Genomic DNA, 27,569 nt, shown 5'->3' with positions numbered 1-27,569 from the left:
TTTTGATATATATGAAACTTTTGGTACTTTGAATCGCGATTTTTAAGAGAAATTTGTGTTTTAGTATGTGTTTCGAAATTGCATATGATATATGTTTCTAAAATTTTATATTTTAAATAAATATTTTCTAATCAAATTCCAGAAATTATTTCAACAGAACTTTGCCTGCAATTCTTTTACAAAAATTGTATGATGCTTACTCTTTGCTTTCGTTTTACCAGACAAAAACCCCTAAAAAACCTACCTACCCTACCTAGTTATTTTGGAGATGTAACCCTAAACAAACATAATTTTTATGTGGCCTAAAGCATTGGTGGAAAGTTGGAAACCATGGACTTATTGCATTAGGAGGGTATTGCTTAGTGAAAGCACTACTTTACCAAGTGATTGAATTTGATACAAATTGACTTATACAAATGTTTCAGATTTGTTGCAAAAAGCGCTAAGGAAGGCAAAGGAGGCAGAGGATGAGTCTGACATTCTTACTGATATATGCACAGATAGTACTCCAACCACTTCAACACCAAAAAAGGGGAATAAAAGGAAGCATAGGTATTTGAGTTTAATGATACATTTATGTCTGTAGAAAGAAAAATAGGGGGAAATCTGTTAAAATCGTGAATGTTTTAAAAATGTGTCTTTGTAGTCATATCATGTTTACCACAACTTGAAAACCCTTCTTTCATGATTATAAATAATGGTTTATACAAAGAGTATAGCATATATTTAAATATTTGTGAACTTAATTGAAAATAAGATGTTTCATTAATTTAAACAGCATATTTTTCAATTTCTCCTGACATAAAACAAAGTATACATGTTAATAACAGTTTATTGATTTACCTTTTTTCATATGATATTTCAAACATTAAGACCTATAACTTAAAGTTAAATGTTTATTTTATCATCTAAAGTACACGTGTAGTTGAATTTGACATTGAAATTATATATATATATATATTACCCTTTTTGTTAAAACTGAAGGCCAAACCCACGATTCATGGATTCAGAATCAGAGAAAGAGAGTGAAGGGGATTACCAAACTCCGCCAAAAAAAATTCCTGAAGCTCGAAAAGTTACACCACAATTTCGGGCTTCATTAAGGCCACAACCTAAATTGTCTCTAAGTTCACAACCTCAAAAGTCTACAAGTCCTCACCCTCATGAGTCTTCAAGGCCACAACCTCAGGCTACACCAAGACTGCAACCTCATGAGTCTTCAAGGCCGCAAACTCCGGTGTGTACAACGACACAACCTCAGGAGTCACGAAAGCCTCATCAGGTGTCACTAGGGCCACAACCTCAGGCGTCACGAAAGCCTCATCAGGTGTCACTAGGGCCACAACCTCAGGCGTCTCCAAAATCATCATCATCGACATCTAGCTCAGACCAAGCTCAGAATATTCTCTCGGGTAGAAATTTTTTGTTCTTTAATCAGTAAAAGTTGCTAAACTCCGACGCTATGATTTTTAATTTATTTTGAAAACATGCTTTTAAATTAAATATAAATGTATATCACATTTTCTTTATTTAAAAGTATTTACAGTCAGGACTCGATACAACACTGTTAATGTATTATTGCATTAGAGAACAATAAATGTATAAAATAGTAAAAGTAATCTTGAATACTTAAGTGCCCCTTAAAGTTTGTTTACACTTAAAGTAATATATCTGTATTTTTACTGGAAAATATGGAATTAGTTATCACAGAAATACAAAATTAAATTCTGTGTTTCAATGTTTAATATTATAACTGGTTTAATTACATCAATACCTAATTAATCTACTAATTAGTAATAAATCAGTGTTGTTTAACTTTAAGCACTAATTCAGAATGATCGTTAAACAAGTCATGTAAAAAAAATTTAAGCCAGACATTATTTGTCTAAAATCCTATTTGATTAATCATTATAATGGTTGTTGTCTCCCTTGATTGCTTTTTATTTTCAATTCTATTTGGTGTATCAGGTCGTGATGTAGTAAAACTCAGAACCCTGGAAGACATAAAACAGGGTCAACGCGAAATGATGGCAATGATTTCTGGGCTGGTGAAACGACTTGATGGTTGTGGGGTGAAAAACACAGATGTTCCAGATGGAGTTTATCTTCCAATATCAACAGAGGAACAACTCAACCATACGGAAGAAATCCTTAATGAGCCAGGCTCCATGAAAATGATGGTATAAACAAATTTTTATCTAGTTTAGAAAGCATGAAGCCTAAATGAAATTTTCTGAGGTCATTTAAGGTAGAATACCTGTCATGCAACCATGTTGGTTTGTTGCCAGGAACAAATGCGGCTAATTGCATAAACAAATATGATGTTGCAAGGACCAACTAACAATGTCGTTATTAAGACATGGTCACCATGTCACAATTTGGCAAACTTTTAAAAAACCAGCAGAATGTTTGGCCCAGTTGTTCAAAACTAACATTAAGGATTTAACGCTTACTATCAGCGTTAACTACTTGCGCTTAGGCGTTAAAATCAACGTTAGTTAACGACAATTTGTAACGTTGGTCAGACCAGCATTAAGTTGACATTAACTTTTTGTTAACATCAACACTGGTTTTCTAGTTTTTTCTTCAATTTAAATGATAAGCTTACCTTTGTGTCTTTCAAGTCTTTTTTCATTTTCTACCTGATTTTTACATTTGTTGATTTCATTGGCGGCAACAGGGCAACATATGTGATTGTTACCAGTGTTGCAGTCAATCTTTGTTATAATTTTTTAACATAAAAAATACACAAACATTTGGCAAAAATTACGTTTCATAATTCTAGATCCACCAATACATTTTTACTTTTCAAACAGACCTGAATAGTAACCAGAAAATGAAAAGGACAGGCAATTAAAATTGACAATAAAGGGCATACTGAGTATTCTTGCCTCCAAAGCCTACACAAATGATATTCCTACTTCTGATTTTTTGTTTTGTTTTTTCATTGAGCGCGTTCGGCATACCTACTCGAGTTAACACGGGTTAACACGGGCAATGCTCTAGTACAACTCGTGTTACCCGGGTAATGTTACTCGTGTGACCAAAATTCTACCCACCTCAAGAAGCCGGGAAAGTGGGTAATTCTATCCGAATATATTGCCACTTGCAGATTCAATATGGCGGAATCGACGGAAACCTCAACCGCGTTTGTTGACGAGAATGGAAATAGGTAAAATTTACCCAGAAGAAAGGGGTTCATATGTTTTGAATAATGAAACTTGTATATTTTATGTCCTTGAGCTGTCTGTTGTGTTGAGATATCTAAATGAACATGAACCTGGATGCAGTCGACGCGGATGTTGATTTAGTAACGATTCGCCCCTTTCTTGATTCGCCCCTTCTCGACTCGCCCCTGTTCTTATCTCGATTCGCCCCGTTCTAATATCGATTCGCCCCTTATTCAAAATTAAATTTCTTTTGAAAAAAAAATGAAATATATTAGTATCAAAATACCATTACAATTTTTATCTACTAAAGTAAACAAGCATTTGATAGTATTGCGGGCAATACAGTAGTCCCCTACCGGTCCCTCAAAAAGTTCTTTAATTGTCATACACTCCTGTGTATTGCCATTTATAATGAATTTGAGGATGAAGTCTGTATTTGAAAATATCAACCACAAAACATAATAAAATAAGTTTGTCTATATCACAGTAATGTGTTAAGTTTCCATGCTTAGTAAGGAAATTATGTTTATACAACCTTGTCATATTATTACGATGTGGGATTTTAAAGTAAATCCTATAAGGAATGAAGAAGTTGGAGTGAAAATACCAGTTTCTCGAAAAAAAATCTAAGTTCAAGGGGGACATAATTCTGGAAATAGTCTTGCTAGAGTATTTAACCTTCTCAAAAATGTCGAGTGATAATAAGAAACATATATATGAAATTTGAAGTAGATACATTAGGAAATAAAGAAGTTATTTAAAAAAGACAACATTTTTTCCCCTAAAAAATCTCAAGTTCAAGGGAGGTAATACTGATATTTTTTGTGCTAGAGTTATAAACCTTGTCACATATGATGTGGTTGATGACCAGAAACTTATATTTAAAGTTTGAAGTAAACACCTTAAGAAATAAAGAACATATAGTGAAAAAGCTGAAAAATTTAAATCAGAAATCTTGAAATTCAGGCTATTTGTTGCCACAGCAACCAGAATTTTCAACATAGGAAGAAAAGAAAAAGATGTGCATAATCTCCAGACTGCCATCTACCCATATTTCAAGTTTCATAAAAATATTTTCAGTACTTTTTGAGTTATCACTGGATCCAGTTTATGTGTTAAATTTGCCATATTTTCAGACTATTTGTTGCCATAGCAACCAGAATTTTCAACATAGGAAGAAAAAAAAGAAGACGTGCATAATCTCCATACTGCCATCTATCCATATATCAAGTTTCATAAAAATATTTTCAGTACTTTTTGCGTTATCGCGGGATCCAGTTTTGTGGACGGACGGACTGACGGACTGACAGACAGACAGACAGACAGACAGACGGACAGACGGACAGACAGACAGACGGACAGACGGACGGAGGGTAAACCTAAAGTCCCCTCCGGTTAAACCGGTAGGGGACTAATAAAATGGATGAAAAGTGTAAAGAAAATGATAAAGACAAGTGTTTTAACAAAATTGTCATCATAAGTAAAACAAGATGTATAAATCATTTATCTTTAATAACTTTATTTCCAACACTAACTGGATATATACATGTAAATACATAAAGTTTTTGTTTCGGTTGATTAACGATTTTAATTTTATATTAACAATGTACCATGTCATGTGCAGTCGAGCCCCCATAAATTCGACCCTTGATTCATCATTATTATGCAATAATTGAATATAGTTTTTTTGAGACGTAACAAAAGGTGTGATAAATAATTTACTGCATACATCTCATGTAGGCAATAGGATTTTTTCCTCCCTGGATCCGAAATTGACCATATAAAGGATTTTTCGAATTTAACTAAAAAATCCTTTGTGCAAAATACAAATTCCTTTGAAAATAAATATACTGCATCGAGATATAGATCTATTAATTGTAATTTAAATGTATTGCTACAATTAATATCTTCATTTCAACTGTGAACTAATTGTAAGGTGCATGTGATGTGTAAAAAAATTTCAAAGTTTGACTGTATAAATTTCAAAAATAAACACTACCCTTGGAAATATAAGTGAATTATTTTGATAATCAAAATAACTAATTACACTACGTAATGTTTGTTTACTTCTATTCCAAATTAAACTTATTGTTTTCTAACATTGAACAAAACATCTTTTCATTGGCTTCTCCTTTGTATTTATATGCATTGAGCATATATACAGGGACTTGTGCCAGTAGTCTGTCTTCATTACTGTCAATTTTTTTATGTCACAGGTTTGCTCCGTCATTTGATTATATATTAATTCTGTCAGACTATGAAGGTGTTTGTATTGCACAGTATCACCTAGGACAAATAAATACTGAGTGAAATTACTTGTTTTTGTGTCTTACATAAGAAGGGTAATTAAAATGACTGTAATATTTGTATATTAAAAAAAACATTCAAAAAAAAAACAAACAAAAAAACAGAACCCCTAAAGAACGCCAAAAACGGTTTTTTGTCATAAAATGTTGCAGGCTCAGTTTGATTGAGCCTGTTCATGGACAGTACTGGAAATGTGCAGTACTGTGTACTGTCCATGCCCCCTTGCACTAGCTTAAGCATAATTCAACATTTGTATATGATCAGATGATGGTGAAATTTTGAATTAAAACATCCACAGGTATGTTCATACGTTGGTGATCATCTTTTATGAAAAGTACATGCTTCTTTTTCAGGATTATGGCTGTGGGACCACTAGCCACTGTTATCCCAGCCAGATTACACAAACATATCTCCAAAAACATATTAAAGAGTTATCTTTTTGCTTTTCATGAAATTTTCAACAAAACTCCAAAAAAAAAAACCCCCAGAAAAACCCTTTTTTATGTACCAGTTTCAACTAAATATGAAAGCAGCTTTCCCCTGGGGAGTGGCGGGCCTTTCGATTTTGGGAAAAAAAAGGGCTTAATTTTGGGGTTTAAACCATGGGGGTAAACACAAATTTAAAGACTGGGATGAGTTGGATCAAAAAATTTGTACACAAGGTAAACCTGCAAATTTGTATAATATAGTTTATTTGACAATACTGCATTTTTCTTAAATGACTGTACAAAAGTAGCAAAAACCACGAATGAAAAATAAACTAGCTATTTCTAACATGGAAACAACAAATTTTGTTCAGCTGTGAATGTTTTAGCCATTATATTTATGAAGAGTTTCAATACAAACTGTGCTCTGTTCATCTGTTCTTTCTTAACCCATTACCGTATGAGCATTTTTAATTTTTATGAAAAATACCTGTTTTTATTGTTACAATATGAAATTGCTATGAAACTATAAACCATTTTGCGTTGATTTTTTCGTCAGCATAATTTTCAGATTCAAATGCCTTAATTATCATGTTGTTTCAGATTTAGCTGAGACTGAAGGCTCTACCGATAACATTGTGCAGTTGCCACAGAAAAGTTCTACAAAGAGAAGTAAGTTTCAATGACCGTTTATGCATATTATATACTGGTTAAGTTTTTTTTACAGAGGAAAACATATCAAAGTTAATTTTAATTTCAATTTACTGCCACCAATGGGTGCTGAACACACTTAATTGATTGAGATGAGTTAAAATAAAGCATCTGTACACAAGAGAAAGTCTGCACTTTTGGGTACTTGTATTAGGTATTAGGTTTAGGGCAAATGATCCAGAAATGCATTATAATTTTCAATAGAGGCAATACACAATTTGTTTCCTGAAGCTATGCTTTCTTAACATCATTATTATATCTTCAGGATTTTTACTGTTTATATCTGGTGGCATGACTGCTTTTCAAATGTGATTTTCAACATATTAACCAGTCTGAGTGATTTTTATCCTGGCTCTGTCTTTTAAAAATTAATTGAAATCAAAAGGTTCCAATATCTTTATTTTGGAGAAATTAAGCTTGCAGCTGTGAAAACATCATTGCTCATTTCATGGATTTAATTGGATTATGATTAGAGATAAGTGTCTATATTTTTTGTTATTGAAAGGAAATGCTCGCTGTGAATACACTCTAGAATAAGATTAACTAGACACCAACATCAATGATAATGTAGTGATATCTTTCATTTAATTTTCAGTACTATGGATATCCATTTGTTCTGGTGTAGATTACCTGGGTTACCTAGAAAAATGAAATGGCCAGTAAAAGTGAAAGAATGGCATGATGACAAAAGCACTTGTCTACTGTAGGTCTGATGATGCATTGTAAGTTTTTTTCATTATTCTTCAATTAATGATTATGTATTCATCTTTCTAGTAAGCTATCACATATATTAAACCTACTCTTTCAACTTGCTTTTCACAATTATTAACTGATGGCACATATCACATTCAACTTGATATATGAAGATGAGGAGTCAGAGCATTGATAACGTTACCGTCTGTATGTAGCATTTTTTTTTACATGGAAGTATTTTTGTTTCAGTTCCAACACACTTGTGAATATTATTCGTAATTTATTTGTAGCTTTAGTATTACGAGGGATCATATGGTATCTTTTCCTGGGCCATTTAAAACATTACAAAACATAGGCATTGGTATAGTACCAGTTGTTAGCTACAGTACGCACATCGCATAACTTCCCCAACGCACACCCTACCCCGCGATTTTGCTCAAGCGTGTTCACCATATTTTGAACCCCCAAGAAAGGGTTTTCACGGTGATAAGCGGCCTCGAACATGGTGGTCACGGACACGATGTGTTGAGGTGTTCATTCGCAGTGATTTCACTGTGTTCTTTTTCTGTAAAAATCAACTTACCTGCCATTCCAGTGTAATTAAAAAAATAATAATTAAAATCCATTTAAAAAACCTATTTTTAATGCTGCCCGATGGATCCGATTTTGACAAACATTGATTAAAAAAACGAAGACAAATACACACCACAAACTATTTTGACTCGCACTAAAATAATTGAACTAATAATAATCCGATGAAAATATTTTCTTCTTTTCACTTGATGTTTACGTGAGCAATTTTTAAAGACATGTATAATCTTTTCTTCACAAAAATGATCGGCGAATGTCAAAGTTAGCAACCTCTTTGATTTCGGTTGAGTAAAGTCGCAGCGTCTAAACAATTCTTTTGAAGTGTCGGTTATAGGCACCTGTAAAAAGGTCAACTTGTCTATTTATTAGAATCTGCATGAATTTATATTTTCAGTTGTGTTGTGCATACAATTTAACATTTTCATATATAATTTGCTTGGCACAAGTTTGATTAAATTAATATAAATTTATGCGAGTGTTTTAAAAATTGTGCATTTTAGCAGTATGGAATTCAGACAATCTTGAGGGATAACTCATTTATTTTATTGTTAATAACTATGTAGACTGTCAAAAGTTGATGGATTAAATCTTTATAAATCAGAAAGGTAATTTTAATACCCATTTATATCAAATTCTGAAGACTATTTTGTTTGTCCGCAACATATTTACACAAAAACGCGCATTCTCATGCATATTCGGGTAGCTGAATTAACCAGTTTTAGGGGATTTTCGAAAAATTATTTTACATGATTAAAAAGATCACCAGTCAAGACTTGTTGTTTTGTATTATTTGAGCCTTCACAAGTCTGCCATACAAAAATGAGAATAGAGAAACGCGATATTCACACAATTTCTTTAGCTTACCATCGTTTGTTTTGGCTTGGAATAATTACAGTATTATGAATTAAATAAATGTGCGAAAACAAGGTAATATCTAAACATAACTTAACCTTTTTTGTGCTTCAAAGCTGATGAAACCACAGTGGAAATATTATGAAAAATATTTGTTGTTGTTAAAAAATATCGAATGAACACCGAGAATCATCGTGTGGGGACACCATGAACCACTGTGTGCACACTTCAGTGTCCTCTAAGATATCTGATCGTATCCGTGACACTGTGATTGAACATGCTCAATAAATTTTCGTTGCATGGTTCGCATGGAAAAGGGAAGTTAACGCGATGCGCATACTGTATTACTGCTTTGTTTCAAACCTTTACTTTTGATTGTTCTCATTGCAGTTAAAATTCAAGAAAGTTCTAAAATAGCTTTTGTTATAGTTACAAACCTGGGTTGTCACTAGGTATTTTTCTTGAAGGCTTATTTTGAATTAAAAGTTATATATTTAATTAGGGGTGTGCAATATATCGCAATATATCAGTTATCGCAATATATTCTCTGACAATATAATATATTGCAATATGATTTTAAAATATTGCAATATTTCAATTGCATTGTTAGAATGATGTCTAAAACATGGTTGAATATTAGCATTTAAAGAAAGAAAGGAAAAAAATCTTGCAAAAAAAAATGTTTACTTAGCTCATTTCCGGTCTTGTTACGGGATTTTTTTACTTAATTTGTTTTTTTATTTTACTTAAAAACAAGTTAGACCTTAGTCACATAAGGGGACACAAACATAAAACAGGAATAGCTTATTTAGTGTTCAAATATTTCATTTCCATGATTTCTATATGGTCACAATATATTGCAGTATTTATTAAAATATCGCAATATATCGCAATACCATTTTGTCTGGCAATACTCAGGCCTATATTTAATAACATAGAATAAAGAGTGTTTCCTTGTTTCGTGGCAGTCATTTTGGCATCCAGCCTCCTATTGACAACCCCGAGTTAACTGTTATAATTGCTTGATTCAATGCATGAAAAATGTTCTGAATATACATTCCTGTACAGATATTTTAAAATGCAGATGCCTACTGTATTAATTAATTTTTATTGATGTCATGTAAAGCAAAAGGTTGTTTAAAGTGAGCTAACTGCTATTGCCATGTACATTATGTGTCATTAAGGTGTTGCTTTAAAAGCAAATACATTTTACACCACAGGCTTAATTGAAACCAAACTTGAAGGATCCTTAGGTGTTCCCCTTTAAAAAAAATCAAAAAGTTAAATTTATTGATCTTAAAAGAATAAAATTATCTCTCAGAAGCCACAGGGCTTAAACTTAAGATAATTGTACATAATAGTTTAGCAATATCTTGCACAACACATGGTTGTCATTTCATTTATCTCTGTAATTGGCTTAGTTAACTTAAGAATCTGTATGTATATGGTTTTAGTCATAATTATAAATGTAATGTTCAAAATTCATCTTAGGATATGACCATAAAAAATGAAAATTTTAAAATAAATTAAAAAAAAAATTCTGACAAAAAGGATTTTTGTTGTCTGAATACTTTCATGTAATGAATCATGATAAACATTAAGGCTTGAAATGTTACTTTCTGGTTTGAAGTTGAATTACCATTGAACAATTTTCTTCTCATTTAGTTTGCCTCCTTACTGTTTAGCTTACAAGATTATCATGTAATCTTCTGTTTTTTATATATATTTAAGACTCTTTAAAGAAGAAAAAAACAACTCTAAAAGCTTTTAAAGAGGACATAGACTGGGCCTTGGCTGAAGTCTTGAATGGTAAGTAATTTGCATACCACAGTACTTTGAATGATCAGAATGATCTGATCATGATCTTTTCTTTGTGACATTGTTTTATCGTAATTAAAGATTTGCATGCAGTCTAATAATTAATTTTAACAAAAAAGATTGTAGTGAATTGAATCTATAATCTTGTGTCATTCTTAAATTGTAATTTGTTTTGTGATATAGTATATATATATTTTATATTTACTGCCACAACATACTAGCCACATAATGATGGACAAGATTGGAGATCATGAAATGCAATTTTGGTGTCATCTTATGTTATTTATGTGTCTTTTTTGGCCTCAGTAAACAAGTCACATAGTGATGCACAAAATTAGGAAGTCATTAAAGCAAGGAATATTTTAATTTACAATTAACTCTGAAAAAAGAAATATGTCTTCTATGGCCTCAATTAAATGGCAACATAATGATGGACAATATTACTAAGTAAGAATGAGCATGGGATAATATTCCATGAATTGTTATCACCAAAATTGTTGTTGTCCTTTAGCAAACCAACATAGTGAGGAGAGCTGTTCAGATGATACAAATGACACCAATGTTGATGACATAGAAATGCAAGGCAGCAGAACTATTGGATGCGATGATGGTGGCCAGGAACTTCAAGATAACAAGTCTGTTGACGACAATAATTGTGACAGTGAACAAAAAGATAATTCTGACGATGGTTGTAGTGAGTATATTTTAACATTTCAAATTTAATCTTGTCTCCAATTTCAATCTATAGTCTATGTAAGTTTGGTGACAGTTACATATTTTTTTCAATATTGATGCATCGTTATTGGCCTTGTTAAAAGAGCCACAAACTGATGGACATGATTGGAAGATCATTGAATGCAATCAATATTTTAAATAAATAACATAATCTGCATTAATGTGTGTCTATAATGGCCTTTAAAAAACTTGTCACATATAGATGGATAAGACTGGAAAGTATGAAATGAAAGGCAGGTTTCATTTACAAATTATTCCGTTCTGTAATAATATGTCTTCTGTGGCTTCTAAGACAAGTCACATAATGATAGACAAAGTTTTCAAAGTGGATTGAAGATTTCTTTATTTAATTCATTTATTCTGTTGTTGTCTTTCAGCAAACATATTTGTGGTGGAGAGTTGTTCAGGTGATTATGACATGAATGATTGTCACATGGAAATTCAAAGCAACAACTTTAGTGGTAACATAGAACATCAAGGTTACAAATCTGTTGAAAATGATAACTGTGGTGAGTTTCTGTTTTTGATTTGCAAACATTGATTCCCATTTTTTCATTTTTTACATAAAAAAAATATGTTAATCTGTTTGCTGAGTGAAAAAGTAATAAATTATATCTTAAATATTGTGTCTCAAAAAAAAAAGTATTTGGTGATACATAATACAGTGTGTGTTTAAGTTTACAATACATTCTGAATCTTGAGTGTCTTCTTTGGCCTCTAAAATAAGTCACATGAAGATGGACAAGATAGCAAGATCATGAATAGAATTTATGTTTCATTTTACAAGTTATTCTAAATCAATGTGTCTCATAAAGCTACAATAAATTGGCCACATTATGATGGACAAGATTTCAAAATAAGCATGGAATAAAATGCATATTCAATTTATTAACACCAATTGTTATTGTCTTATAGAAATCAAGCAGAATGAGGAGAGCTGTTCAGATGATTCAAATGATGGCAATGATGATGACATAGAAATACAAGACAACACGTTGTTGACAGAAATGATGGTGACATGGAAATTCAGGAGAACAAATCTGTCAACGACAATGATGGTTACATAGAAATTCAGACAACAAATCTGTCAATGACAATGATGGTGACCTTAAAATTCACAACAAATCAACGGCAATGATTGTGACATAGAAATTCTAAACGACAAAACTGTCAATGACAATGATGGTGACCTTAAAATTCACAACAAATTTATCAACGACAATGATGGTGACATAGAAATTCAGAACAACAAATCTGTCAATGACAATGATGGTGACCTTAAAATTCACAACAAATTTATCAAACGGCAATGATGATGACATAGAAATACAAGACAACACGTTTGTTGACAGAAATGATGGTGACATGGAAATTCAGAACAACAAATCAGTCAAGTGACTATAAAGTTGACATGGAAATTTACATCAACAAATCTGCCGATAGTAATGATAGTGACATAGAAATTCACGACAAATATGTCACCAGCAATGACAGTGGTGAGTTAATGTCTTTTAATTTGAAAACTTATTTTTTTATCCTTTTACTTTCATAATAGCCTATTAATCTAGTAGTTGGGAGGGAGAATTTTAAATTTGTCTTCAATATATTGTGCCTGTTGTTTGGGTTTTAAGGTTTAGGTTTAATGGAACAAACACATACCAATATTTGTGCATTTAATGAATAATATTTGAAAATGATATGAAATACAGTGTGTGTTTAAGTTTACAATACATTCTGAATCTTGAGTGTCTTCTTTGGCCTCTAAAATAAGTCACATGAAGATGGACAAGATAGCAAGATCATGAATAGAATTTATGTTTCATTATACAAGTTATTCTAAATCAATGTGTCTCATAAAGCTACAATAAATTGGCCACATTATGATGGACAAGATTTCAAAATAAGCATGGAATAAAATGCATATTCAATTTATGAACACCAATTGTTATTGTCTTATAGAAATCAAACAGAATGAGGAGAGCTGTTCAGATGATTCAAATGATGGCAATGATGATGACATAGAATACAAGACAACACGTTTGTTGACGGTAATGATGGTGACATGGAAATTCAGAACAACAAATCTGTTGACAGTGATAAATGGTGGTGAGTTAATGTTTGATAATAAAGTTTTAGTAGTGTTTTTAGTCAAAAAGTATGATTGAATAGATCTGAATATGCCATGTCAACTTGCATGTTGTGAATAATACATGGCATATTAATGGGATATTTATAGCCATGAAAAAGCCACATATTGATGGACATGATTAAAAAGGGATCATAGACACGGTAGGGAATCACGTGACTTTTACGGTTACGCGTACAGACAATATGGCGGCCTAAAAACCTCGCTTCACATGTGTTTTTAAAGGTAATTCTTTATTATATCCCTTTTACTTACATACGAGACCTGTTGCCAAGCCCTACGCAGAATTTAAAGAATTGTTGCCGCCTATACCCTTTAGTTTTTCCACTCCTGTGCTCATAGAATTTTAGCAAACACTTTCAAAAATTTCAACAGAAAATTTTTCAAATGTTGAACAATTATATTTCGGTAACATTCACGCAAAATTTGTAATTTTTTATGAATTTTGATTTTAAACTACGTCGAAGTTTAGCAATTGAGGAAAATGTTCATAGAATTTCTTTTATTTGAAAATGGTAAATATTAGGCATGGTTAAATGTTGACTGGTCCATTTTCTATTCCAAAACATGAGAGAAAAATGATTTTGGTTAACTCCCACGCATACTTTTATTGTTGATAACTCCCACGCAATATTATGGGCAGGCAATATCTATGCAGGTTATAGCCTAGATATTGATTGAACAAAATCATGATTGATGCATTTAGCCTTAAAACGTTCAAAGAATTTTGAATAATATTAAAATACCGCCAAAAGGTCCATGGTATACGAATAAGCCCGCATGGATAGCGAATACAGTACCTCACGTGAAAATATATAAATGAAGGTTCGATATATGATGAATTAATCGCAGAAATATTAAAAATAGTCTCAAATATAAGAGGAGGTCGATTTCAGTAATAAGCACAATAACATTGTCAATTTTCAATAGTTTGCAGAATATGGCGTTCAGTTCGCGGTATTGTTTTGTGGATAATGACCCAACAATTTGTCTTAATGAACCACATAAACTGGTACTACTCGGCACAAGGGACTTTGTAAAATGTTTGTGACTAAATCGAAACGTTTACAGGTATGGCATTTTTTATTTTTATTCGTTATATTAAGATTTTAAAAGACATTCAAGTCATTTTATTCACTTAGTCTTTTATTGAAACCAACTTTTTTCAAATTAGAAGGGTGTCTGTATTTATCATTATTATGGTTGTGGTGTGTTTTTTTTTAAATCTAAAGCATAAAAGAAAACCAACCTAAAGTATATGAGAATGGTCTTTTAATTTTACAAAACAAGGTAATAAAATCTAGAGGAACTTATGTTTGAATGTCATCTTAATATTGACAGTAAAACCTGTAAATCGTTTCCGATTTGCTGGACTATAATATGTTTTACCAACAACATTTATAAGGTCCTGTGCCGTGTAGACTTTTTTATGTGGTCAATATTTGAGACCTATCCGCGAATGAAATGTTTCCCCGCATTTATCAACAAAACAATATCCGAGATGGAACCTTCCATAACTGCAAAATATGAAAAATGACAACTGTAATTTACTAATAAAAACAGAAATACAAAACTCTCATTCTAATATTTTTAGACTTTTGGTATCAAAACGCGACCTATATTTGAATGTTTTGGGTTTTGGGTAGGCCTTACGCGAAATTTATTGATGTCCTTGGCAATTTAATGATTTTACAAGCCATGCTTTTTTTTGAAATTTATTTATCATATTTTTGTAACCTATAAGCAGATGAAGTGTTGTTCGCGCCCCATATAATTTACGCCCGCAAGGACGATTCGTCAAATTTAGCTGTATTAATTTTTATATCTTAGTGATAGTAAAATAAAATGTGAATTAGATTGAAAAAATACATTAAATCCATGGCATTTTCAAAATAAATATTGATTAAACTGTTTGTGGTTAAATAATAAAAAGTTGAGTGTTTAAATTTTAAGTTTAATTGCCGCGAATATATAGGGAATAAATAAGTTTATTTTATATTCTAGATCCTGGTCCTGGCTGAAATTAAAAAGTATTACAGCTGTAGCTTCTATACCATAAATTTTACATGGAAAGGATTCTGTTCTTGGGAAAATGCTGACGTAACTGATGGGAGCAGTTTTTTCTTACCAATCATAGGTCAGACTTAACCCTTTCCCCAATTGAGCATATTGTGAAAAAATGGCCATTTCACTGAAAAAGCCTCCTCCTAACATGTTCAAAAACTGCAATGAAACTATGAAAAATGCTAATCAAACTTGGCAAAACAAATGTTGAACTGGACCATTGGCTTTTTGTTAACGACATGCTCAGTCTTAAAAAAAAAATTCCTGTTATCCATGGCACGGAGGGGTAATGGCTAACAAAAAATGATGAAAAACTTTTGAATCACCCTAAAATCTAGTTTTATTACATTTGTTAAATGTGGTCTTTTTACCTAATTTTGGTGTAAGAAATTGTTGTTTGTAACATTTATAATTTTTTAAGTTAACCCTTTCTACCCATGAGCATATTGTGAAAAAATGGCCATTTTCACTGAAAAGCCCCCTCTTTCAAAGTTAAATTTCCTGTTACCATGGCAAACGAGGGTGACATCGTCAAAAATTGCCAAAAATACACTATTTTGCCTCGATTTTTTCCATTCAAAATTTACTTAAGAGTGCTGCAACTTCTCAAGGGGGATTGAGATAGAGTCAAAAGGCTTTTCAGCGTTGGTTACACCTTACCTTAATGATCGACCTGGGGTCATTTAAAGCCCTCTCACAAAAGTCCAAAATTTCTTTGCGATGAGGGGGACTCCGCCCCCTTCAACCCCCCCAAACAAGAAGGGGGCACATCCCCCTTCTGTCAACCCCTGAAGTATCTTTTGGACAGGGGGCGGCGCCGAAAAAGTGCTCACTTTTTTTAACAACATTTCTCAAACGAAAACATGTGTTTGGGGGAAAAAATAGGACATTTTCTCACTATTTCAGGGGCCTATAAAAAAAGGGGGGGGGTCGAAAGTGCGTTGTTTTCGCGTATATATATGAGGAGGTTAAGGGTTAAATAGCTTCTTTTTAAAAAGTTTTTGTTGCTTTTGTACATAATTTACTGTCAATATGAAACTTCAGCTGTATCTTAATTTCTAAATGCTGTTTTATTATGTAAATTTTAGAAGATAAGCATTTTAAGATAAAACAAATCACTAAGTTGATTAATTATATATAATTTGAGATTGACCAAGTCAATTTTAACGTGTATAATAAAGATAGATAGATAGATAGATACTTTTATTTCCTCCAAAGATGAAGAGCATAACAGTATTTACAGATACAATATTCACGGTAGGGAATCACGTGACTTTTACGGTTACGCGTACAGACAGGCATGTTAAATGTTTACTGCTCATTTTCTATTCCATTACACGAGAGAAAAATGATTTTGGTAACTCCCACGCATACTTTTATTGTTGTTAACTCCCACGCAATATTTTATGTGCAGGCAATATCTATGCAGGTTATATCCTAGATATTGATTGAAAAAAATTATGATTGATGCATTTAGCATCAAACTTTCATAGAATTTTGAATAATATTAAAAATACCGCAAATAGTTCCCTTGATAGAAGTAACCCAGCAGGCACATCAAACGTTGAACAACGTTGGAAGTATGATCAGATTTCAACGTTTAGATAACGTTAGATTTATGTTCGAATTTGAAAGTTTAAAAAACGTTGAAGTTTCAACGTTGGCAACAACGTTGAAGTTTCAATGTCATTTCAACATACTTTAATATAAATATAAAGCAAAGTACTGTACGTAACAGAGTTTAACAAAAAAAAAATCAAGAGACACTATTAAATACTTCAGCTATTTTATTTTAAAACTACAGTTCAAGTGTAGCTAAAAATTCCAAAACGATTTAAGAAGTCCTTTTAGTTTAACAATTAAGCTACAATCTGTTCCAATCTACCCACTAGTTTCTTTCTTCTAGAGCTCTCTTGGTATGTCTAAAGTGTGTCATGATGGTGTTTGAATACTTCTACTGCTTCTGCAAATAAAATAAGAAAGTTACATGTTAAAATTGACTTGGTCAATCTCAAATTATATATAATTAATCAACTTAGTGATTTGTTTTATCTTAAAATGCTTATATCTTCTAAGATTTACATAATAAAACAGCATATATAGAAATTAAGATACAGCTGAAGTTTCATATTGACAGTAAATTATGTACAAAAACAACAAAAAACTTTTTAAAAAGAAGCTATTTAACCCTTAACCTCATATATACGCGAAACAACGCACTTTCGACCCCCCTTTTTTAGGCCTGAAATAGTGAGAAAATGTCCTATTTTTCCCCAAACACATGTTTTCGTTTGAGAAATGTTGTAAAAAAGTGAGCACTTTTTCGGCGCCGCCCCCTGTCCAAAAGATACTTCAGGGGGTTGACAGAAGTGGGATGTGCCCCCTTCTTTTTTTTTTGGGGGGGGGGGTTTGAAGGGGGGCGGAGTCCCCTCATCGCAAAGAAATTTTGGACTTGTGAGAGGCTTTAAAATGACCCCAGGTCGATCATAAGGTAAGGTGTAACCAACGCTGAAAAGCCTTTGACTCTATCTCAATCCCTTGAGAAGTTACTGCACTCTGAAGTAAATTTTGATGGAAAAAATCGAGGCAAAATAGTGATTTTTGGCAATTTTGAGATGTCCCCTCGTTGCCATGGTAACAGGAAATTTTACTTGAAAGAGGGGGCTTTTCAGTGAAAATGGCCATTTTTCACAATATGCGCATGGGTGAAAGGGTTAACTTAAAAAATTATAAATGTTACAAAACAACATTTTTTCACCAAAATTAGGTAAAAGACCACATGTTAACATGTAAAAACTAGAATTAAGGTGATTCAAAAGTTTTTCATCATTTTTTGTTAGCCCTTTACACCTCGTTGCCATGGTTACAGGAAATTTAAGACTGAGCATGTCGTTACAAAAGCAATGGCCCAGTCAACATTTGTGCCAAGTTTGATTAGCATTTTTCATAGTTTCATAGCAGTTTGAACTTGTAAGAGGAGGCTTTTCAGTGAAAAATGGCCATTTTTCACAATATGCTCATGGGGGAAAGGGTTAAGTCTGACCTATGATTGGTAAGAAAAACTGCTCCCATCAGTTACGTCAGCATTTTCCCAAGAACAGTCCTTTCCATGTTAAATTTATGGTATAGAAGCTACAGCTGTAATACTTTAAATTTCAGCCAGGACCAGGATCTAGAATATAAAATAAACTTATTATTCCCTATATATTCACGGCAATTAAACTTAAAATTTAACACTCAACTTCATTATTTAACCACAAACAGTTTAATCAATATTTATTTTGAAAATGCCATGGATTTAATGTATTTTTCAATCTAATTCACATTTAATTTTACTATCACTAAGATATAAAATTAATACAGCTAAATTGACGAATCGTCTTGGGGCGTAAATTATATGGGGCGAACAACACTTCATCTGCTTATAGGTTACAATAATATGATAAATAAATTTCAAAAAGGCATGGCTTGTAAAATCATAAATTGATTGCCAAGGACATCAATAACTTCGCGTAAGGCCTACCAAACCCAAAACATTCAATTAGGTCGCGTTTTGATACAAAAGTCTAAAAATATTAGAATGAGGTTGTGTATTTCTGTTTTTATTAGTAAAATTACAGTTGTCATTTTTTCATATTTTGCAGTTATGGAAGGTTCCATCTCGGATATCGTTTGTGATAAATGTGGGAAACATTTCATTCGCGGATAGGTCTCAAATATTGACCACATAAAAAGTCTACACGGCACAGGACCTTATAAATGTTGTGGTAAAACATATATATAGTCCAGCAAATCGGAAACGTTACAGGTTTTACTGTCAATATTAAGATGACATTCAAACATAAGTCTTTCTAGATTTTTTACCTAGTTTGTAAAAATAAAAGACCCATTCTCATATACTTTAGGTTGTTTTCTTTTATGCTTTAGATTAAAAAAAACACAACATAATAATGATAAATACAGACACTAATTTGAAAAAAGTTGGTTTCATAAAAGACTAAGTGATAAAATGACTTGAATGTCTTTAAAATCTTAATATAACGAATAACATAAAATGCCATACCTGTCACGTTTCGATTTGTCACAACATTTACAAAGTCCTGTGCCGAGTAGCCAGTTTATGTGGTCATTAAGACAAATGTTGCCAACATCATCCACAACAATACCCGAACTGGAACCGCCCATATCTGCAAACTATGAAAAATGACAACTGTTATTGTGGCTTATACTGAAATCGATCTCCTTCTTATATTTGAGACTTTATTTTAATTTCTGTGATTAATTCATCATAATATCGAAACTTCATTTAATATATTCACGTGAGTATGTATTCTGCTATCCATAGGGGCTTTATTCTATCCAGGACCTTTTGGCGGTATTTTTAATATTATTCAAAATTCTTTGAACGTTTAAGGCTAAATGCATCAATCATGATTTTGTTCAATCAATATCTAGGCTATAACTGCATAGATATTGCCTGCCCATAAAATATTGCGTGGGAGTTATCAACAATAAAAGTATGCGTGGGAGTTACCAAAATCATTTTTCTCTCATGTTTTGGAATAGAAAATGACCAGTCAACATTAACATGCTTAATATTTACATTTTCAAATATAAGAAATTCTCTATGAACATTTTTTTCATTGCTAACTCGACGTAGTTTAATCAAATTCATAAAAAATACAAATTTTGCGTGAATGTTACCCGAAATATAATTGTTCACATTGAAAATTTCTGTTGAATTTTTGAGTGTTTGTAAAATCTATGAGCACAGGAGTGGAAACTAAGGTATAGGCGGCAACAATTCTTTATTCTGCGTAGGCTGCAACAGATCTCGTATGTAAGTAAAAGGGATATAATAAAGAATTACCTTAAAAACACATGTGAAGCGAGGTTTTTAGGCCGCCATATTGTCTGTACGCGTAACCGTAAAAGTCACGTGATTCCCTACCGTGATAGATGTATATGCTTCAGATTTGTTAACATTATACTTGTAAACTTGGTGTTTTGTTAGCAGACATACAACACAATGAAGGATATGAATATGATCATTTTAGAAAACTGACTATTATTTAATCATTATTGTCATGATGGTCTTAAGTTATGCCCTGTATGCAAATTCAAATGCATCAATATAAAGTCACTTATATTGAAATCCATACGTTCTGACAGTTACTCATGTTTTTTTTTCAGAGTCTGACTTCAGCTATGATGATGATAAAGATGAAGATTATGTCTTGCCTTCAGACATTGATTCAGACGAAGAGTTTTGTCCAGCACCAGACATGTCAAAGTATCTGAAGAAACATGTTGAAACCAAGATTTTGTTTGAAAATGTTAATGAATCAGCAGATTGCCTTGGTTGCTGCTCTGTTCCAGACATCCAGAAGAAAACTGCTGCGGCCAAGAATATGTACAAGAGAGTTACTGAATCAGCAGATTCACTTGATAGTAATTGTTATGTTCAAGGCATTGGAAATGATGCTACTGTTCCCCTGGAAAATGTAAGCGATTTAGAACTGAAAAGGTTAGATGAGGACAAAATTATCAGAGATGTGAATTTAAGAAAAATTTACATGCGAAAGCACATGAAATTGTCCGGAAAGCAAAGTCAACAGATGCGGAAAAAAACTACTGAAAGAATATATAACAATTACCACTGTTGTTTTTATTGCTCTAGATTTGTACAACACATAAGCACACACATGAAAACTCACAGAAACATAGATGCTGTGCGAAACATAATGAAAATGACGAACCCAGATTTCAGTACAATAAGAAAGCTAGGAGATGATAAAAATAATCAAAAAGTAGTGGAGATGAAAGAGGGTGAGTTTCTCATTGCCCGTCGACCAACGAACAACTACTTGGATGTTCAACAATATGGGCCTTGTCCCCATTGTAGGGAATGGCTCCAACTTAATGGTTTAAAGAAGCACATTCACCAGTGTTTGAAAGGAAGCTCTGAGGATGAAATAAAAGAGAGTGTAGGCAACTGTGTCTTGAAATCCCAAGTCATGGCTGGATTTATATCTTCAAAAACCAGCAAGGTCATGAGAGAAGAGGTCTTGCCAGCAATGAAGAGAGATACTGTTCGACATGTTGTTATAAATGACAAACTCATACTAATGCTTGGAGAAAGTTGGTTGAGACGAAATGTTGACAATGTTGAAAAGAGAAAATACTATGCCAGTCAGCATATGCGACTTGTAGCAAAAATGTTGCTTGAGTTGAGAAAAATGAAGGAGTATGAGGAAGGAAATGTAACTGAACAAAATAATGATGACACAGAAACTGCACTCTGGGAGTTTCTGAAACCAGGTTGTTTTGACAAGATTGTTGATGCTTCCCTTCAAGTTTCATTGCCAGATATGGATGACATGAGTGAACTGAAAGCACCCAGTAATGCTATAAAATTGAAGTACGATCTGAAACGATTGGTCAATATGAAGTATGCCTTTCTGATGAAAACAAACCAAGAAGGCAGAGAAGTCTCTGATTGTAAATCGTTCCTGGAGCTAATGAATTTAGAATGGAGTGAAAGAGTAACAAAGATTGCCAGGACTATCCTGCAGAAGAGAAAGTACATAGAAAGCAAAGACTTGCCTTCACCTGATGACATTGAAAAGTTGACTAAATATCTTGTGTCACAATTAGAGTCTATGGAACTGATCCCAGACAATTACATGAAAATTAATGCTCTGTGTCAAACACGCTTGATGATGTATAACAAAAGGCGTTCAGGAGAACTTGAAGTAATTAGGTAAGTGATTCAATAAGCAAGTACATTTATTACATATAGTAAGCTTAAAAATTTGTGTTCAGATAGCTTTCCTTTTTTCTAATAGGTGAACTTAAGATAATATTTTTTTTGCAAAAGATTAAATAAAAGGATACGTTAACATCCAACAATTGTCACCTTATATCAATGTTATTTTGACTTGCGCTTGAAGTGTTTCAGTAGCTTGAAATAATATATTTTCTATCACATCTCAGTCTTCAGAGTTATGCAGCCAGAAGAAAAGACCTGTCTGACATTGACGAATCTGTGGCAGCTGATCTAACAAAAGTGGAGACATACTTGCTAAAGTCTCAAGAGTTGATGACAGTTCGAGGAAAGGTAAATTTTCATATCTTTAAATATTATTTGCTTTCCTGAGAAATTCTGGTGATGAGCTTTTAGATCTTGTGATCGAAGTGAATTACCGATGAAAATTAATTGGCCTATTGCCTAAATGGCCAAAAATCTCCACTCAACTGAACATTAATACAGCTGCATAAGTAGACAAAAACAATGCCCTTCAAGGTCAAATCCCGGGCTCATAAGTGACCTTGAACTTCAAGGTCTTCAAATTATTGTATTTTGCTTGATTTTTGCTATAGTTTTCTATAACATTGTTATTTATAGATGGATTGTCTACAGACTTCACAATGCTTGTGTCAAGACCTAGAAGAACAAACTGAATTTGACCTTTACCTTTATATGACCTTGAATTTAGCTAAAATGGTGATAACTTTGTTAATAATGGACAGATTTGATTGATACTTGGACAAAAAAAACACTTAAGGCAAAATCGACATTTTTCTTTCTCCAAGTTTGACCATGGCCTATGTATGACCTTGACCATCAAGGTCAAATTATTGAATTAAACTATAACGCCCCATTAAAGCAAAAAGGTACCAAGCGACATTTTGGCCAAAAATGACTTTTTAACATTTTTCATTATATTTTAATGTTATCTTTAACCTGTAGAAATATCTCTGTAGTATCATGTTTACTTATCGACATATAAGGTTATGTAAAAAGGTACAATGTCAATATTTTTCCATTTAGTAATGCAAAAAGGTACCATATGCTTACCAGTTTGAGCAAAAAGGTACCAAGCGTCACATAGTACCTTTTTGCATTGAATGACTATAAGTTGTGAGCACTTATTTTAATGCAAAAAGGAACCATGTGTCACATGGTCCCTTTCTGCACACACAGAATTTACAACCCTAAAGATTATTTTATATTACAAATTGTTTGCTTGGTACCTTTTAGCTTTTTAATGAATACACATCTAGATGTTGATAAGGACATCAAATATAACAATGTTTCCCAGAGTATTGTTTCTGTTTTAAATTGAGGAATGATAACAGAGTGAAGATAATGATAGTGATATAAATGACTTCTTTACATTGGACGTAAAAAGAAAAGCAATGCACTATACTCAACAAGGAACATGAGGTATTTGGAAGGAGAAACATGACAGGGAAGCATACATCTGCAAATAAACTAGAATTGATGAAACAGCATAAAGAGTAATTATACAAGAAAAAAACTGAAAGAAACAATACTTATCCCATGACTGAAACATTAAAAGATGTGGAAACTGTGAAAAGAAAGAAATAAATGTTAAGTAACATATGTATAGGAAGATATTTTGTGAAAATTACACACCATCATTTTACAAACCCAAGAAAGACCAATGTTCATTATGTACAATGTATAATAGAAGAAGGCAGTAGGCACACTAGATGGCACGGTCAATGAAAAATATATTGAATATAAAAAAACAGAAGGAAAATGCACAAGAAGAAAAGGCTAAAAATAAAGCTGGAGCAAAAGTCACACATGCGTTCATGTTGCATGTTTTGATCTCAAGGCCGTCGGAACAGCCCCTTGTTCATTAGTGAGTGAGCTTTACTATTCAAGGAAACTCTGTTGCTACACAACTTGACAGTATATTTCTTAGGAGGCAAAACTGTTGTATGTCATGTATGGGATAAAACTAACTGCAAAGAGGGGCATGTGAAATACCTTCCTGCTAAATAAAAAGTTTAAAAACCCTTTTCTATTTTCTATTTGCCAGAGTGGTAATGTCAAATAAGTTAAATTTTTTTTTTTCAGATTCATACAGGGGACAAAACAGAAATTGATTCGTAGCTGCGTCTCTTCTTTTATATTATCATAAAATCCAAATTTAAGATTGATCATCCACAAATTTCTTGTATGTGGTCACTGTCAGATGGAGTGATACTTTGACTTTTGAAGGGGAAAAGAAAATAATGCCTGTATAATAATGTACCATTCAGTTGTGTTCTCTTATATCACTGGCCAGAAAAACACAGCCATACAAAGACTTCATGTAAAAACAGTGTCCAAGTCTCAAAACACCCATTGAAGGAGACAGAGTAAACTAGCTACAGGTGAAATTGATACAGGTACCAAAGGAAAACCCAAAGTCAATATTTGTAATTTACAGCTTTAATGCTGTAGATTTTATGGATAGAAGTTCAGAATACAGAATCTAGACAGAAAGGAAGTAAAGATATGAAGTTATGATACAAAACCGCAAGTTTTAATTAAAAAATATGACATGGTTACTTTTTGTACAAAAGAAATAATCACAAAATAGTTCCATAATTATTATGCCACTTAACCAACAAACAAGAAAGAAAAGGGTTATGTTACGATGGAATCACATGAGAATGATTCTGATTTTGAATAACAAATATTGTTAGACATTTTGACATAGGCATTAAGATTGATCACACAGGAAGACTTTCAAAACATGCAGTGTGATATTTACTGAAAACACAATAATTTCAGATTATTATTTGCAATATTGTTTAAAAAAAACTGTATCCAAATGATGATTTTTGTTAATATTGTTGGGACAAAAAGGTGCCAACTGCCATAAGGTACCTTATTGTGATATATTTTACAGGAAATGTTTAAAATCATACAATGCAAAAAGGGGCCAAGCGATCATATGGTACCTTCTTGCATTTGTCGGTCAAAATATTTATTAGTGCAAAAAGGAACCATTTCCTTTAATTGATTAATTATCACTTATTAGTAATATATAAGCTTTCCAACTTTTTGAGCATGTACATTTAATTATCATCTAAATATATGTGAAGTTGCTCTGCTAGATTGTAAAAACCTGATTTGATATGGAACTTCCAATCTTTAAACGCGATTTTCTCGAAAACATGAAAATGTCACTTGGTACCTTTTTGCTTTAATGGGGCGATAATTCACTATAACTTTGTTATAAATGGATGGACCGTCTAAAGACTTGGACAAAACGACAACTAGGAATATATATAGTCTAGTATAACTGTTCATAATTAGTCTCTTAAGACCTGTCTATAAGTCTCTTAAACTTGTCCATAATTAGTCTCTTAAAACCTGTCCTGAATTAGTCTCCTAAAACCTGTCCATAATTAGTCTCTTAAACCTGTCCATGATTAAGTCTCATAAAACATGTCCTGAATTAGTCTCTTAAAACCTGTCCAAAATTAGTCTCTTAAAAACATGTCCATAATTAGTATCTTAAACCCTATCCATAATTAATTAGTTTCTTAAAACCTGTCCATAATTAGTCTCTTAAACCTGTCCATAAGTAGTCTCTTAAACCTGTCCATAATTAGTCTCTTTAAACCTGTCCATAATTAGTCTCTTAAACCTGTCCATAATTAGTCTCTTTAAGCCTGTCCATAATTAGTCTCTTAAAACCTGTCCATAATTAGTCTCTTAAAACCTGTCCATAAGTAGTCTCTTAAACCTGTCCATAATTAGTCTCTTTAAACCTGTCCATAATTAGTCTCTTAAACCTGTCCATAATTAGTCTCTTTAAGTCTGTCCATAATTAGTCTCTTAAAATATGATAAACAAGATCAACAAGGAAAGGCGGCGCTCAATTCACGCAACCCCCACATGACCCAGCAACAAGAACCAATGGCAAGGAGCCCAGGGGGACCTTAAAACCTGTCCATAATTAGTATCTAAAAACCTGTCCATAATTTATTAGTTTCTTTAAACCTGTCCTTAATTAGTCTCTTAAACTTGTCATTAATTAGTCTCTTAAACTTGTCATTATTTAGTCTCTTAAAACCTGTCCATAAGTAGTCTTATAAAATCTGTCTACAAGTAAACCTTACTTTTTAAGGGTGGAAGACCTGTACCTGTTATTGTACCCCAAGATGTGAAGGGTCCATTAGACTTCATTGCATCGAAGATGACCAGAAAAGCAGCTGGAATAAGTGAAAGCAACAAGTACTTGTTTCCAAATACTGGTGAGCAATTGAAAAATAAAGTTTTATAAGACATAATGATCAAATACATGTCTTCTTAAAATACTTACAACCATTTTTATATTAGTGCTCATAATTTTCAAAGTTGATTGTCATCTGTTAAAGAAATGATCTATTATAGCTGAAGTTGTATACATGTCATCAGTATGCAACTAATACCAAGGTTTCAGATAAAAAAGCATAAATTGTCGATGTTTATATTTCTGTTAATACATGTAATAACATTTGAAAAAGTTGTGAATATCGAACTAACTAAAATTGAATGTTTTTACCATTTGTTTGCATATTAATACATTCTGGAACATTTAATTTCACTACAATTTCTGTTGCAAATATGTAAACAAAGTTGTAATATTGACCTTGCCTGTACATGTAATGTAAATATTTGGCACTCTTTCACCTGTTGTATTTCTTTATCACACAATATTTATATGCTGTGTATCTTTGTCAAAGTATCCTATTTTTTATGATTTTTTTTTATTTTTATGCTTTTTATAAAATCTTTTACGATGTTCTGCGTAATACACTTAATGGGTACATTTCCTTTCAGCTCTCAAGTACATTAGAGCATATGACAGCTTGAAGATTGCATGCGATTCGTGCCAGCTGAAATCGCCCCAGCGAAATAACAAGTGTGGCCATGAGAAAATATACTGCTACCTTGTCACAGGTTTGTTTCAGCAGTTAAATGAATTGATACCTATATGGAAAAATGTAGAGCTCATTAGAAGCCGCAATTTTGAGAAATATGACATTGCTAAAATGAAGAAGAAATTGTCTTGGCAGCATCATAAACCTTCAGTCTGTTGAGGTCTATGACATTTTCATTCTTATGAAACTTTGTCAGAATGTTTATACTGTTTTAAATGATTCATTGAGCTCAAAACATGGCCATGTGCATCAACCCTTAATCTTTGTTAAGGGGTTAATGTTTGAAGCAGTTTTTGTCATGACCCCTATTTATAAGTTTGC

General features: G+C 32.5%; 4 protein-coding genes across 4 annotated transcripts; all 4 read left to right on the top strand.

Annotated features, from left to right (window-relative positions):
• Positions 1-218: 218 nt before the first annotated feature.
• On the top strand, positions 219-1,603 carry LOC132758643 (uncharacterized). The gene is made up of 2 exons (XM_060750332.1): positions 219-552; positions 985-1,603. The coding sequence occupies exon 2, from the start codon at positions 1,001-1,003 to the stop codon at positions 1,439-1,441; it is 441 nt and encodes a 146-aa protein (XP_060606315.1). The 5' UTR covers positions 219-552; positions 985-1,000; the 3' UTR covers positions 1,442-1,603.
• Positions 1,604-6,911: 5,308 nt separating this feature from the next.
• Positions 6,912-12,417, top strand: LOC132758644 (uncharacterized). Its single transcript, XM_060750333.1, has 5 exons — positions 6,912-7,335; positions 10,481-10,558; positions 11,079-11,261; positions 11,680-11,811; positions 12,218-12,417. Exons 1-5 carry the CDS (start codon positions 7,326-7,328, stop codon positions 12,367-12,369), a joined length of 555 nt encoding a protein of 184 aa, XP_060606316.1. The 5' UTR covers positions 6,912-7,325; the 3' UTR covers positions 12,370-12,417.
• Positions 12,418-12,448: 31 nt separating this feature from the next.
• LOC132758647 (uncharacterized) lies at positions 12,449-15,469 on the top strand. The gene is made up of 3 exons (XM_060750335.1): positions 12,449-12,798; positions 13,262-13,408; positions 15,453-15,469. The coding sequence occupies exons 1-3, from the start codon at positions 12,657-12,659 to the stop codon at positions 15,467-15,469; spliced, it is 306 nt and encodes a 101-aa protein (XP_060606318.1). The 5' UTR covers positions 12,449-12,656.
• A 5,149-nt stretch (positions 15,470-20,618) lies between these two features.
• LOC132758646 (uncharacterized) lies at positions 20,619-27,407 on the top strand. The gene is made up of 4 exons (XM_060750334.1): positions 20,619-22,275; positions 22,509-22,632; positions 26,453-26,579; positions 27,148-27,407. The coding sequence occupies exons 1-4, from the start codon at positions 20,798-20,800 to the stop codon at positions 27,405-27,407; spliced, it is 1,989 nt and encodes a 662-aa protein (XP_060606317.1). The 5' UTR covers positions 20,619-20,797.
• Positions 27,408-27,569: the final 162 nt, after the last annotated feature.

Source organism: Ruditapes philippinarum, unplaced genomic scaffold, assembly GCF_026571515.1.
Source record: "Ruditapes philippinarum isolate M1 unplaced genomic scaffold, ASM2657151v2 ctg6488_1_1_1_1, whole genome shotgun sequence".
Taxonomy (NCBI): Eukaryota; Metazoa; Mollusca; class Bivalvia; order Venerida; family Veneridae; genus Ruditapes; species Ruditapes philippinarum.
Note: the sequence above shows the minus strand (reverse complement) of the source record. Positions and strands in the feature narration are given on the sequence as shown.